Source organism: Neoarius graeffei, chromosome 10 (assembly GCF_027579695.1).
Source record: "Neoarius graeffei isolate fNeoGra1 chromosome 10, fNeoGra1.pri, whole genome shotgun sequence".
Classification (NCBI taxonomy): domain Eukaryota; kingdom Metazoa; phylum Chordata; class Actinopteri; order Siluriformes; family Ariidae; genus Neoarius; species Neoarius graeffei.
In genome coordinates this window covers 84,305,342-84,319,348 of record NC_083578.1, presented here as the reverse complement: position 1 = coordinate 84,319,348, position 14,007 = coordinate 84,305,342, and the positions used below count along the sequence as shown (strand labels likewise).

Genomic DNA, 14,007 nt, shown 5'->3' with positions numbered 1-14,007 from the left:
TTGAAAAAAGTAGGCAGTAATCGTCATTTAAACTCATTTTTGCGCAATATTTCGTTTGGAAAACAGTTTTCAAAATGGCGGCGCTGACACTTGACGTTTCGAAGTCTCGCACAAGTCTCGTGAAGATCGCTCGGATAAGCGACGCCTGCCGTGGACCGAACGAACTAAATTCAACATGGCTAAAAACTGAATAGGCTGATAAGTATAATATTTAATTGCAATTAGTTCCCAATACGAGTCACGATATAAGGTTACTAAAACCGAAAACGTCACTGAATAACATGTTAATTAAGAAATAAAGCAAGTTTAAAAGTGACTTCAGTTCTCCTTTAATATTTTTATCACGGTTGAGGCGTAAAGACTGATGCAAGTGTGGAAACCTTTTATTTAGACAGGATAGTCAAAGTAATTTAGGAAAAAAAAAACCCCGCCAGCTATGAAAACGCGACAGCAGAAGTGAGCAACACCATGCGCATCAACATGGAAAATAAAAACAAACGCAAGACAAACTAACAGAAGCCAGGGGTTTAAATAAGCTGTGTTTTATAAATGTCCAAAGTGAAAGCGAGTTTCTATAATGCTGTCCAAAAGCAGGGTGTGTGGGAATTGTAGTTGAAGGGGTTGTGCTTGCATCCACTGACTCACTCAAGCATACAATGGTCCCATTGTATAAACAAAAATGTTATGACTAGCCTTTGTTTGAACAAAACAAATCCTCAGAAACCGGAAGAGACTCTCAACAGAGATGTGATACAGCTCGACTCATTGCATGTTGCTAACTAGCTAATGTCTCAGCTTGGGCTTCTCACAACAATGCACTTACGGTACCACTTCATGAGTTATATACATGTATTTGCATGGTTCACACTCCGTAGCATTCCAAGTGGGAATACGCAATATCCGTTACTTTTCCTTTATAGAAAACTGAGTGGGAGTGAAAGTTTATCCGTTCTGTGTTGTTTTTACCTCATACACAGGGGTGTAGTGGGCGTGGTACGCGGGGGTACGCCGTCCACCCACTTCTCCCGAGGTGAGATTCAAAAAAAAAAAATGACAATAAATTTAAAGAAATACTCAAGTCTTTAAGAAGGAGTGCATGGTAGGGCTTAACCCAATGGCTGCATGTCATGTATTTTGTATACGCAGGTGCCTCAATCGCGCCAGACTAAATGCTTGATTTATTCCAGGGGTTTTCAAAGTGTGGGAGAGTCCGCCCCCCCTCGGAGAGCAAATAAACAACAGCGCCCCCCTTACAATTTTTGTTGTTGCTACACTTAATGTTCCATTCGTATTTAAAAAGAAAATGGTTGTTGTACACATTATTTTTTTCTTTTTCACATTTTAAACATCTGTGCTTTTTAAAACATCTTGTTTTACACATTTTAAACATCTCATAGCATCGTTAGCTAGCACCTCTTGGCAGACAACACACTGTGGTAGTGGAGCATCTTCAGATCCAGTCCATGAAAATCCAAACTTTAAATAATCGTGGTCATACTTCCTTCTTTTTCCAGTCCCCCAGGATTCCGCGGGCCTTTTTTGTGATTGTTGCGGGCTAAAATGTCTGATGTTGCGGGGGTTTCCAAAAAAATTGCGATGAAAGTTGCGGTGTTTAGGTTTTTGTTGCGATTACATTGCGGGAGGAAGTGAAAGTTGCGAGAAATTGTTGCGATCTTCTCTTTGTGATTAAAATTGAGTGATATGTTAAATATTAAGTTATTACTGAAAAACTATTGATTAAAAAAACAAAGACACTGAGAAATGGTCCTATAAACAACTTTACCAATATAAAAGATTACCGGGACTACAAAAATGCAGAAAAATAGGCTTTACTATCCAAATGCACCTGTTGGTTCAAAAGTTAAAGTGCAGAGAACCTCACAGCACAACATGAAGTTACCTTAAAATATAATATAAATGCCTCAGCTTTCATGTAAGAAAAAAAAACTATTAATACTAGTACTGTGTGCAGGCAGTCTCTCCTGAAGACTAAATTAAACAATAATTATAAACTAATAAAATAAATGGCTCAGGCTTCATAGAAGAAAAAAACAATTTGAACAGAATCTCACAGTATGATGCTGAAGCTGCCTAAATAATGGAAAATACCATTTTGGCAAAAATGTTGGCAGCCATTAATTTCTTGTATTAAGTAAAAAATAAATAAAGTGCACACAGTCCTTCACTGTAAACATAACACACTTTCAGTAACAGAATTTAAGCCTACAGAAACACTGACTCGCACGGCGCATGCTGCTTCTCTTGAACATAGACATCCGGAAGTAAGGCGGAAGGTAGTTTGTCGACGTCACCTCAAGACGACGCCAACGATTGGTCAAATTTGCGGGAACGTTGCGGTGATTGGATATAATTGCAGCACCGCCCTGAATTCGCGGGGATTGGTTGAATTTGCGCTGAAGTTGCAAATCGCAACATCCTGGAGGCTCTGTTTTTTTGCTTGGCCGTCTCCTGACTCCCTGTAGCTTTAGGTACTAAAAATCGATTCATTTTGTCTCTCACGTTGCGCCCCCCCTGAAGAACTCTGGCGCCCCCCAGGGGGGGCGCGCCCCACACTTTGAAAAGCCCTGATTTATTCGATTGGTGCCTTTTATAATAAATTTCAGCCCATTGCTGGTTTGTATGCGATGTGAGTGAGTGACGTGACTTTTTTTGAACTTCTGGACACATGCTGTAGCTGTTGCCACGGCAGTAAGTAGGCTAGTAAAAATATCGAATTCCGAATGCAGCTCGGCTCAAATGAACATGAATCGAACATGAACAAAGGTGTTTGTGTATCATAATTTCCAATATTTTGGCTTCACGCCTGATAGTCCATGTTAAACCTATGCAAGGTTTATGTTGAGTTCCAGCAGCAGAGTGGTGCTGTCTACGACGATGCATTCGGAAGGAGAAGGCGAATTTGTTCCTCTTTAGCCATTTCGGCATATTTATTGGAGACAAAATAAACCGCGGCTTTTCGCCATAACAGTTGGGCTGTACTGACAAACACGAATGAAAATTGCACACACAAAAATGTCTGAAAAAAAGTGTCTTCTTGTGCCCTCTTGTGTTGTTAAAAGAACGTAACATTTATACAAATCATTCATACCAAACGTAGGCGACCAAACAAAGGCTGCCGCTTCTGACATGATATCAAATCGATGACGTCACGAATCGCGTACCCCCACTTTAAAAATCTCCACTACACCACTGCTCATACAGTAAAGGATTTCATATGTGATAAGGACTTCAGCTACTTTAGCTAAAGTGAATTATGATGTAAGGTTTCAGCGTTAAATGTTTTTTGTAGTAGTATCTTTGGAATGAAGTGCGAATAGACAGATATTTTCCAGATAAGGTGAAAGGATTAGGAGTTTAGCTCGGAGAATAAAATATTACAGGATTATAGAAACAAAAACGAGCGCGTCGATGACGGCGTAGCTCACTCCGGCCCCGTCTAGTCTAGAAGGAACACTCTAAAGTGGGCCACCTTGCGCAATAAATGTTGCAAACTATATGTAGAACACTCTAGGAATACCGACCTATTTGCCAGAAAGAATCAAAATTGGTGAAGAAGCGATTTGTGTGGAAACTGCTTGTTAGGGCTTAATTACTCCATATCTGCATTATTAATTGCAATTATGCAAATTTGAGTAGAAGCTATAGTATATGCACCCCAGGCAGACCTACCTTCCTTCCAAAAAGAATAAAAGTCACTGAAGAATTGAGAGAGAAGTGATTTTCGTGAAGCGTGGACGACAGCGGACGGACGCCGGACAACACCTGATTGCATAAACGCCTCGCCTGTCAGCCGGATGAGCTAATAAACCAACACCTTTTTTGCGTCAGTCAGTTAGTCAAGACATTATATAAAATTAAAACTACCTGCAAAGTGACGTGTATTAATTTTCCCCAAAACGGACAGGATTTTGATGGTGTGTCTTATGCTTTAGAGTGACTTCTTGCCTGGAAAATGCAACACGTTTCCCCAAAGCCTCTTGTCTCTCATTCTTTTGCAGTCCCAAAGGTGTGCGCATCAGGAGTAAAGTCCAGCTTGCCAGACATCTTAAGGCTGACCTGGCTCTCTTCGACTATAAAGAAGGAAAGTTTGTGGATGCTGTTATCCCAAGAAAGGTACATAGTGTACAATTTTAAAAAGAAATATTCTATTATTATTATTATTATTATTAGTGGTAGTAGTATTTAATGTCGTACAAAGTGCATCTGTAAAATTAGCATTTGTTTCTGAAGTGTCGATGAATACGTTGCCACCTCAGTACCTTTTTCAGAAACTTTGAGTGTGTGTCCACCAGTTAAAATTAAACAAATTAATTTGCACTAGCAGCGGTAGCGCAAATTGTTACTCTCGCTCAGGATCTCTCTACCTTGCTCTCCTAACATTTTTTAGGACACTATTTCTCCCTCATTATTCAACCAATCATCACCAGATTTCACATGAAGAATACCTCTGAGCTGAATTAAGTTGCTATGACTTTTGGTGCTGATCTGGATCACCGACCCAGAATGATCCATGAAAAATGGGATTTTTTTTTGCTCACGAAACGTCTATCTCTTACCGTTCCGGATCTATAGGGTACAGTGACCAGACGCCCCAGCTTGTAAGACCTGGCGCAAATCACTGTGACTTTAGTTATAGTATCCATCTAGTTATTATTTACACTTTTGTTCCTCCTAGTATCCATCTAGTTACTATTTACACTTTTTAAAAGCTATAACTGAATGTATATTTCCACCACAGGAACCTTTTCAGAAACACAGGGTTGATTTTTTTTTTTTTTTTAGCTTTTTAGAAGAAATTCATAAATATAGAACCCGTAAACATGATTGGCATTTAGCAGACGCTCTTATCCAGCGCGACGTACAACACACCCAGAGCAACCTCGGGAGCAGTTAGGGGTTAGGTGCCTTGCTGAAGGGCACTTCAGCCATTCCTGCTGGTCCAGGGAATTGAACCAGCAACCTTTTGGTCCTAAAGCTGCTTCTCGAACCTTTAGGCCATGGCTTCCCCTCTGGAAATTCATTCTTTTGTTTCTCCAAAGTAGGGATTTGTGTAGGAACACTATAACAGAGTGTGTCTCTATCAGAGAGGGTGTTTCGGAGGCCAAGAACCCTTAACTTTCCAAAGAATCTTCAAAGAACCCTTTTTTCTAAGTGCATAGTTCCAGGAACTGTTCTAGTTCATACGTTTAGAGAAGTAGAAAGTTAAAAACATACCGAAGTTTTTTTTTTTAAATCATGCAGTGTGTGTTGTGGTGTTATTTCACATAATGGCCACAGTTCCTGCATTGGAGCAGAAATGAAAACAGGAACTTATCCAGGAATGTTTCGACTTCTTGTTGAGGATATTCCCATGAAGTAAAGAGAATAAGATAAAGAGATTTGAGAGAAGAGTAAGATGAAGAGAATCTAGTGAAGGCATCTTTGTGTAAATGTTTATTTCTTTGGTGTTGGTTTGAGTCCATACTAAAATTTGTTCCATTCTGTTTTTTTTTTTAAATGATGTTTCTACCGTTTGTGGTTTCTCCAGCGCCGAAGAGCTCGTGTGAAAGAAAGCACCAGGCGCTCCAGTCTTTCTCGCACCTCTGTAAACATAACTGCGCCCCCTCAGAATGGGCCCCTCAGTCCCCAGAGACCTCATCTCATCCCTATAACACCAACCACCTCTCCATCTCTAAAGAGCTCCTACAGAAGTCCCCCAGAGCTTACTCGCGTCTCACCCACCATCCTCCAGCAGCCCAGCCCTTCACCATCACTCAAACTGGATGATCTCTCAGTTCAAACCAGCCCGGTATCCCAGTCCTGGCTCCAGTCCTCTCTGGCCCCTGTCAGCCCCACCAAAACCCCTGAGAGTGACTTCCCTACTTACCCAAATGGCCAGAATGCTGTGAAAGAGTCCCCGTACCTCCATTCACCCCTGCCGACACATCTGGCCGTGGACCCTGAAGCAGGAATGCAGGATCATGGCCTTCCTCCTCTCGAGTGAGTAAAACCTGCAGCATGCTGTGCTCACCATAACAAATGCCATCATGATGCTGATATTTATTTGCTAGAAATCCCAAAAGGACTAGTGTGAACTGAATAATAATAACTCAAACGAGTGCAGTGCTATAGGAAAGGCGATAATGCTTCAGATGTGCTGAAGCTAAACAGTTCAGAATATTTTAACGTTTTCAAAATTTTAAGTGTAAATTATATAGTACACTGCAGTCCTGCTAGAATGCACTCTTTTATGACAAACTTTCGCATATAATGAACTACATGTTCCTGTTTTTAGTAAAAGCAGCGAACGATTTTAGCGCCGGTCCACGACCAAATAAAACGAGCATGGACCAGGAAACAGTCTGATCGGTTTGCGTATCCGATTTGTTTCAAATAATGAATAAATTGAACAGAAATGGAGCAAAAGTTGTCTTCTTAATGAATCGTGGTCTTGTTTTGATTTGCCGCTATTACTGGACGGGTCCCCGATCGCATTGCTGTCTTATTTTCATTCCACGCATTGATTTTTTTTTTTTTTTTTCGCCGAGGCTGGTACCCGATCGTAGAGCCTCATTATTTTTAGTCTATGAACTGCTTTATTTAGTGTGTCGTTCTGACTTCTGCTATGCTGAACATGCCATCTTTTTTGACAATTTTTGCATGATGTCTTGAGAGATTTGGATTCATATTATCATTCAAAAAGCGCTCAAACTCTCCTGACGAACAAAAACAACTGAAACAACACGAATATGAGGCAGAAAGAGAACAGGTTTGCTTCCGTGATCAGCTGTATCAGAGGTTATTCTATCCACGTTCAATGGATATGAGCAATCGTGCACTCTGATTGGCTACTCTACTACTAGGCTATCAGCTCATATACCATGAGTAGAGGAAAACAAAATGGCGGAGCGTGTTGCTGAACCAACTGAGGACGAAAGAAAAACCCCAAAAATACAAAAAAAAAAAATCAACAAAATACGGAATAAAAGTATTTGATGGTAAGAATGGTTTGGTTTTTTTTTTTTTCAAGAATTATTATTATCGCGTTTTTCACAAATTGCTCCTGTCATTTTGCCGGTTTGTTTATATTCTAAGTGGAAATAATTTTGTCAGACATTTTATAGAAAGGGGCGGCACGGTGGTGTAGTGGTTAGCGCTGTCGCCTCACAGCAAGAAGGTCCTGGGTTCGGGCCCCGTGGCTGGCGGGGGCCTTTCTGTGTGGAGTTTGCATGTTCTCCCCGTGTCCGCGTGGGTTTCCTCCGGGTGCTCCGGTTTCCCCCACAGTCCAAAGACATGCAGGTTAGGTTAACTGGTGACTCTAAATTGAGCGTAGGTGTGAATGTGAATGGTTGTCTGTGTCTATGTGTCAGCCCTGTGATGACCTGGCGACTTGTCCAGGGTGTACCCCGCCTTTCGCCCGTAGTCAGCTGGGATAGGCTCCAGCTTGCCTGCGACCCTGTAGAACAGGATAAAGCGGCTAGAGATAATGAGATGAGATGAGATTTTGTAGAAAGTTTTTATTTATCAAATTTGCAAAAAATAAAAATGCTGTTTGTCAAAATCCCGTGAATGTGGATAGAATAAAACAGTTATTCCACTCAATCTTGTCGTACATGGCTTATAGCCAACTCAGTGCTACGCACCTCGTCAGCGATCAGTTCATGTACTACTCGATTTCGTGGAATAACTTAATAATTATCCATTTCCTATTAAGTCAAATGATAATGAACCCTAAAACTGTCCTACTGTATGCTAATATCAGACAACGCCTAAATCCTCATATCCATATATGGTTTCCTAGCTAAGTGTGCATTCAGTATTGTATGTGGAAAATGTGCGTTGTGCAGTTATTTAAAGGTAATGCATGCTGCATCTACATTAAATATTACTCGTGAACACCCTGAAGCACATGCACCACCACACCCATTACTGTTCGAATCTGGGAATTTGTTACAAGCTGGGTAGCATCTCCCATCCCCCCATCATCACATTCATACACACACACGCGGACATAAAATTCCCATGGCACCATCATGCACTCGCCGACAGCAGAGGAAAAATAAAACATAATGATGACCAATTATGTATTAAATAACATAAAATAAGGTACATCATACATGGATAATAATCATATTAACATTTGAATGTTCATGTTTTTACATTTAAAAAAAAAAAAATGGAAATGACCAATCATCTGTCAGGGCCAGAACACCATCCCTCCCACCAAGCTCACTTGACAGTGAGTCGGAGTCTTCAAAAAAAAAAAAAAATCACTGAGCCATTTGCTCCTCTTTGCACCAGAGACAAACAATACATGATCAAGTCCGCAGTCAGGTTCACAATACGTGTTAATTTCATAAAACAAAGGCTTAACGAGCCTCGCTTAGATGTCCATCATGAACATTTATCAAGAATGGTGATCAAAGGATCTATAAAAGGACAAAATGACTGCTGACATCAGTGATTTACAATACATGAATGAACTGAATGGTGAAGATTTAGAAAACGGAGTGAGTGCATGGACATCGATACGATATAATGCGATACGCTGGTAGCCTCCGTCATTTCACAACAGACGAAGAAATCAATCATCGCCTCCATTCGTGATCCTTTAACTCGGTCAATGAACTGCGCTGTGATAGTGACTCAGAAGGAGAAATTCGTGATTTAGGAGGATGTGCCTAAAATTAAAGCAGTCCAGGATTACAAGTTTCTTCGGCAAGTAAAACTGATGGGATGCTACTGTAGTATTATACTTTTACAAATTGAAAGTTTATATTTGCATTATTTTTGTGACCTTTTGTCACGTACGTACGTGCGTGCATTTGAGGCAACTCGCCTCAAACTGCTACTCACGTGCATGCCATGCACCTGTTCCTGATCAGTGTGCCATCACAGCGTGCGCTTATAAGGAATCAGCAAACACACAGACTTTGCGAAGTATACTTTGTCTCTGTATTGCCCTTCTGATTAGCTCATTCAGCCGTAGACGAGGCCGAATGAGCTTGTGTGATCACACGTCATCCGTCATCTGTCGTCGTCATCGTACGTCCACAATTTACAAAAATCGCTACTCCTCCTACAGGATTGATCAGATTTCGATCAAACTTGCATATAATTTTCCCCAGGTGGGTGTGCATAAAAATTGCCAAGATGGTGGCGCCTCCTGTAATATTTATAATTTTATGAACGTCTGAAATTTTTGCGTGACTTGTCACATTAAACACTACTCTTCGTAAACTGCTAGGATGTTTTCAGTGAAACTCACCCAGAAGACTCTAAAGACATATTCCAACAAGAGTTGTTCACCAGGTGGCGCCACCTGCCATGGATGAGGCTTCAGAGTGGTAGCGTGCAAATTCACGAAAATCGCTGCTACTCCTACAGGGGTGATCAGATTTTGATCAAACTCATATGGAATGTTCCCCAGGTTGGTATGTATGAAAGTTGTCAAGACGGTGGCGCCACCTCATCTCATCTCATCTCATCTCATTATCTCTAGCCGCTTTATCCTGTTCTACAGGGTCGCAGGCAAGCTGGAGCCTATCCCAACTGACTGCGGGCGAAAGGCGGGGTACACCCTGGACAAGTCGCCAGGTCATCACAGGGCTGACACATAGACAACCATTCACACTCGCATTCACACCTAAGGTCAATTTAGAGTCACCAGTTAGCCTAACCTGCATGTCTTTGGACTGTGGGGGAAACCGGAGCACCCGGGGGAAACCGGAGCACCCGAAGGAAACCGGAGCACCCGAAGGAAACGGGGAGAACGTGCAAACTCCGCACAGAAAGGCCCTCACCGGCCATGGGGATTGAACCCAGACCCTCTTGCTGTGAGGCGACAACGCTAACCACTACACCACCGTGCCGTGGCGCCACCTGTCATATTTAACGTTTTATGGGTGTTTGAAAATTTTGGGTGACTCGTCACACCAAACACTACTGTTCGTAAACTGCTAGGACGTTTTCAGTGAAACTCACCCAGAAGACTCTAAAGACATATTCCAACAAGAGTTGTTCACCAGGTGGCGCCACCTGCCATGGATGCGGCTACAGAGGGGTCATATCCAACTTCACAAAAATTGTTACTCCTCCTACAGGAGTGATTGGATTTCAAACTCCCACACAACAGTGGCTAGTACGTTGAGGCAATTTTTTTTTTTTAATTTTGTTTTGTATGTTTGGATTCTGCCTTTCATTCTTGCCTCGGCTATTCTGTTTGTGCCTCGCCTGACCCTCGCCTGTTTCCTCACTGTGCTTTCGCATTACGTTTTGGATCTGTTTGCCTGCCTGTTTGTAAATAAACACTCATTCTGCAATTACGTCCGTCTGTCCTCCTCTTGGACATGACACCTAGAAAAGTGTGCCTTATTTCCTTTACTTCATAAATATGTAAGTAAATATTAATTAAACCAAGTAGTTGGTCTTGTTTTACATGTTTGGTGTGACGAGCGGGTCCATTTCAGTATTACAAACTTTTTGGTATACTGAACTATTTAGACGTCCCTCAAGGTGTTATCACAGGGTTGCAGTGTATTACTTTCTGCGTAATTAAAATAATTAGTTTAAAGTCAATGTGAGGGTCATTTGTCAGTATAGGGTTTGATTAACCCTCATCCTACCATGCTATTTTACACCTTAATCTTACCATGTGGGGTCCGTTTGGACCCCAATACTTTTCTTTAAAATTAAAGCTTATAAAGACAAAATCACCAGATAAGTTTTGTTCAGAACATCTTGTATTAATAACAGCAATACACTAAAGGGCCCAAGGCATAAAGAACACACTTAACCTTCATCCTACCAGCCAATTTTACATACACAAACTACCAGGCGGGGTCCGTATGGACCCCAGGAGGGAATACCTTGAAATCAATGCAGTAAGAACCAATTCAATGCAGCAAACAGACATAACTTTATTGAAGAACAAAATCCACTATGGCTGAATATCAATGATGTATTATAAATGCAATAACATTGCAATAATATTGCAATAACTAGCATACATGTAGCAAATTATAGCGCCACAAAAAAAAATTGGCATTATATACATGATTTTTGCAGCTCATGCAGCTGTAAAACATTCTGGATTACAACTTAGGTCTTTTCTTACAGAATTTAAAACAAAAAAGTAATTGTAAAATAATTTAGGGCTTTTGTTTTGCAGCCTGTGCTTATTGCAGCAGTGGGGTCCACACGGACCCCAAGAAGGAATGCCTTGGTAGTTTCATTATGGAACATAAAAGAAATAAAAGAAGTTAACTTTCAGTGTGCTATTCAATTATAAAATGAAAGACAGATAAACTTTACTCTGGGGTCCGGTTGGACCCCAGTAACAAATTAATTATACCTTCACAATGCAAAAAGCTGATCTTCCGGTGCTTTAGTGTTTTAATTAAGACATAAATTCCGACAAATTCATAAAACGGTGAGGCAGCATGTCACATATTTTTAAAATGACAAACAAACATATAGGTGCGGGGTCCAGATGGACCCCACTTGGTAGGATGAAGGTTAAAGTGTTATTTATTGCTCAAGGTTACATGCTAACATGGCTATATTCAGTACTTTAGTATAAGGAATACTGATTGAGAACTATGACAGAAGAGTAGAGGAGGGAGGGAGGGATGGATTGGTGGATGATGAGTGAGACAATACAGGAGGAAGGATGAACGGATAGTAAACAGGCCAAAGATGAGGATAGATGCAGGGATGGTTGGGAAAAAATGGGTGAAAATTGAAAGATTCTGAGCAGAATGGTAAAGTCTGAGGGAGGGGAAGTGAACTGGCGTCCGGGGGAGGAGGGAAATACGGACAGATGGTGAGCAAGCCGAAAGATATGGAGGGAAGCAAGATAAGTAGGCTAGCAGAGATGGATGGATGGATGGATGGATGGATGGATGGATAGTGAACAGGCTCCTAAAGGTGGAAGAAAGAAGGGATGGTCAACAGAGCTGGGTTTCCCAAAAGCCTCTTAACACTAAGAGCATCTCAGCTAGGAGAGAGAGCATTCATTGTGCTCCTCGCTCTACCATTTAATGATGATCTTTGTGTTGCGATGCTTTTAGGAAACTCAGTAGAGGATCTGAGTGAAATGGAAGAGGATAAGATCAGCAGCAGGCAGTTTGAAGCATGAGTGGTTTCATTTCTGAACCCCCCCCCCCCAAGATCAACAAATCAGTTTTGTTTTAGCGAAATGTTGGAGTAAATTTATAGTTTTATTTTTTTCCTTTCTTCTGAAATTTGATGTCTTTTTTTATTTTACAGAGGCTGTGCAAACTGTGGTTGTAAATACCCAGGGATGGGTAGTGGGAAGCAGCTCCTGTGTCCCAAATGCAGACGTGTGTGAATATTTTGTGATATTTTTTTCCCTTTTATTTTCTGTAAATGAATGACGAATCAATAAACCCTTTTTTTTTCAGCAAGGAGAAATCAGCATCCTCATATTGTCTTCAGGAAGGTAAATATTTTATGCATTTACTCAAGCTTTTATTTTCTGTCGATGTGGACTTTCTGGTTTTTTTTGTGTGATTGTTCTATTGATATGGAATCAATTTTGTGCCGAAATATCAAACAAAAACGATAAATCAAAATAAATAAATAAATTTTAAAAAGTCAAATTTTTTTTCGACTGGCAAACAAATTATTCGTGTAATCGTGCAAAATATCAGTCTATTACTCTTCAGAAACCTTTGATTTTTGTTCCGCGTCTTTCTCAGTTTTGTCTGACGTAATTTATTTTGGTTGCGATTCCAGCTTTCTTGTTTGCGCTCCCTGACTTTTTGCTTGCAGTTTTGGCACAAACTTGACGTGTGGGTGGGCTGTCCAGGAATGCATTCCCATTGGCTAACTTGTGTTTGACTGACACCTACGCTCAGTGATTTCCCCCGGAGGCTGTTGCGGCCATTTCCTACTCGGATTCTGGCGGACTGTTTGACGAGTGACCGATCCATTGACGGTAAACAAGGATCGAGTGGACTTCAGTGGCGACTATGATATTGAATTAATTCAACAAAGTGTAAGTACGGGACAAATGTGCCCAAATCCAGAATCCAGGGACACATGTCTGCCCGGGGGCATTTTGAGTTATTGACAGATTCAGAACGTACAGTTTCTAAGCTTTCCAATGATGCCTTCCATGTGGAGATCTGACAATATTTGAAGAATGTGTGGCCTTTTGAAAGTGTATACCTCTTAAAACAGAAAAGGGAGAAAATCGCCCTCAAAGTTTTCCATCTCCGCTACTCTGGGTGTAGGGCGGGCACATAATGGTGCTCATTTGCATGACATTAAGGAAAGCCCTACCCCCTACTAGCTAGCACGATGCTACTTTCATGGAAACAAAGATCACCACGTCAGTTTTCCTTCCATGCAAAGTATGCCCAAAACAATTATGAAGTACAAAAATAAGTCCTAAAGTATACTTTAACGTTTTGTGGTTGAAAAATTACTCACACCGTAAGAAAGAAAGATAGCACGATGATGACACAACTAACACAACACTAGTTTCATGTAAAGCCTCGGTCACAACCGGCTGTACGTGCTCCTACGGCCGGCCTACATGCAAGAAACGCACGGAGGGCGCGCGCGAAACGCACGAGAGCGTGCGTGTGATGTGCTGATTTTCGAGCCGCAGACCGGCCGCAGAGGTTCTTTGTCATGTCAAACAAACTCTATGGGCGCTTACGTTTTTTTCAGGTTGCAAGACAAACTTGCAGCCAACGCGCGTCTTTCTCCATGAAAAAAAAAACGCAGCGATTTGGGAAACGCCAAAAATCACACGACCAAAAAATCGTACGTCCGGTTGTGACCTAGGCTTAATCAAACCACTCTCTGTTACATGCAAAAATAACCACACAGCCTTAGATTAATAAACTTACCCCATCAGAAAGAGAAACGGCGCCTTGCACACATCAATGCCTCCGATGGAATGTAATCCTAGCTTCCTTTTGTTTGGGTTTTTTTTTTGCTAGAAATGGTTATCTCCGATGTAAATACCGTGCA

General features: G+C 41.2%; 1 protein-coding gene across 3 annotated transcripts in view; it reads left to right on the top strand.

Annotated features, from left to right (window-relative positions):
• Nucleotides 1-14,007, top strand: part of mbd1a (methyl-CpG binding domain protein 1a) — an 87,145-nt gene that overhangs the window by 34,946 nt on the left and 38,192 nt on the right. For all 3 annotated transcript variants that reach the window (XM_060932439.1, XM_060932438.1, XM_060932440.1), the window contains exons 4-7: nt 4,020-4,134; nt 5,549-6,000; nt 12,271-12,344; nt 12,426-12,463. In XM_060932439.1, coding sequence (XP_060788422.1) covers nt 4,020-4,134; nt 5,549-6,000; nt 12,271-12,344; nt 12,426-12,463 — 679 coding nt within the window. The remainder of the gene's footprint in view (nt 1-4,019; nt 4,135-5,548; nt 6,001-12,270; nt 12,345-12,425; nt 12,464-14,007) is intronic.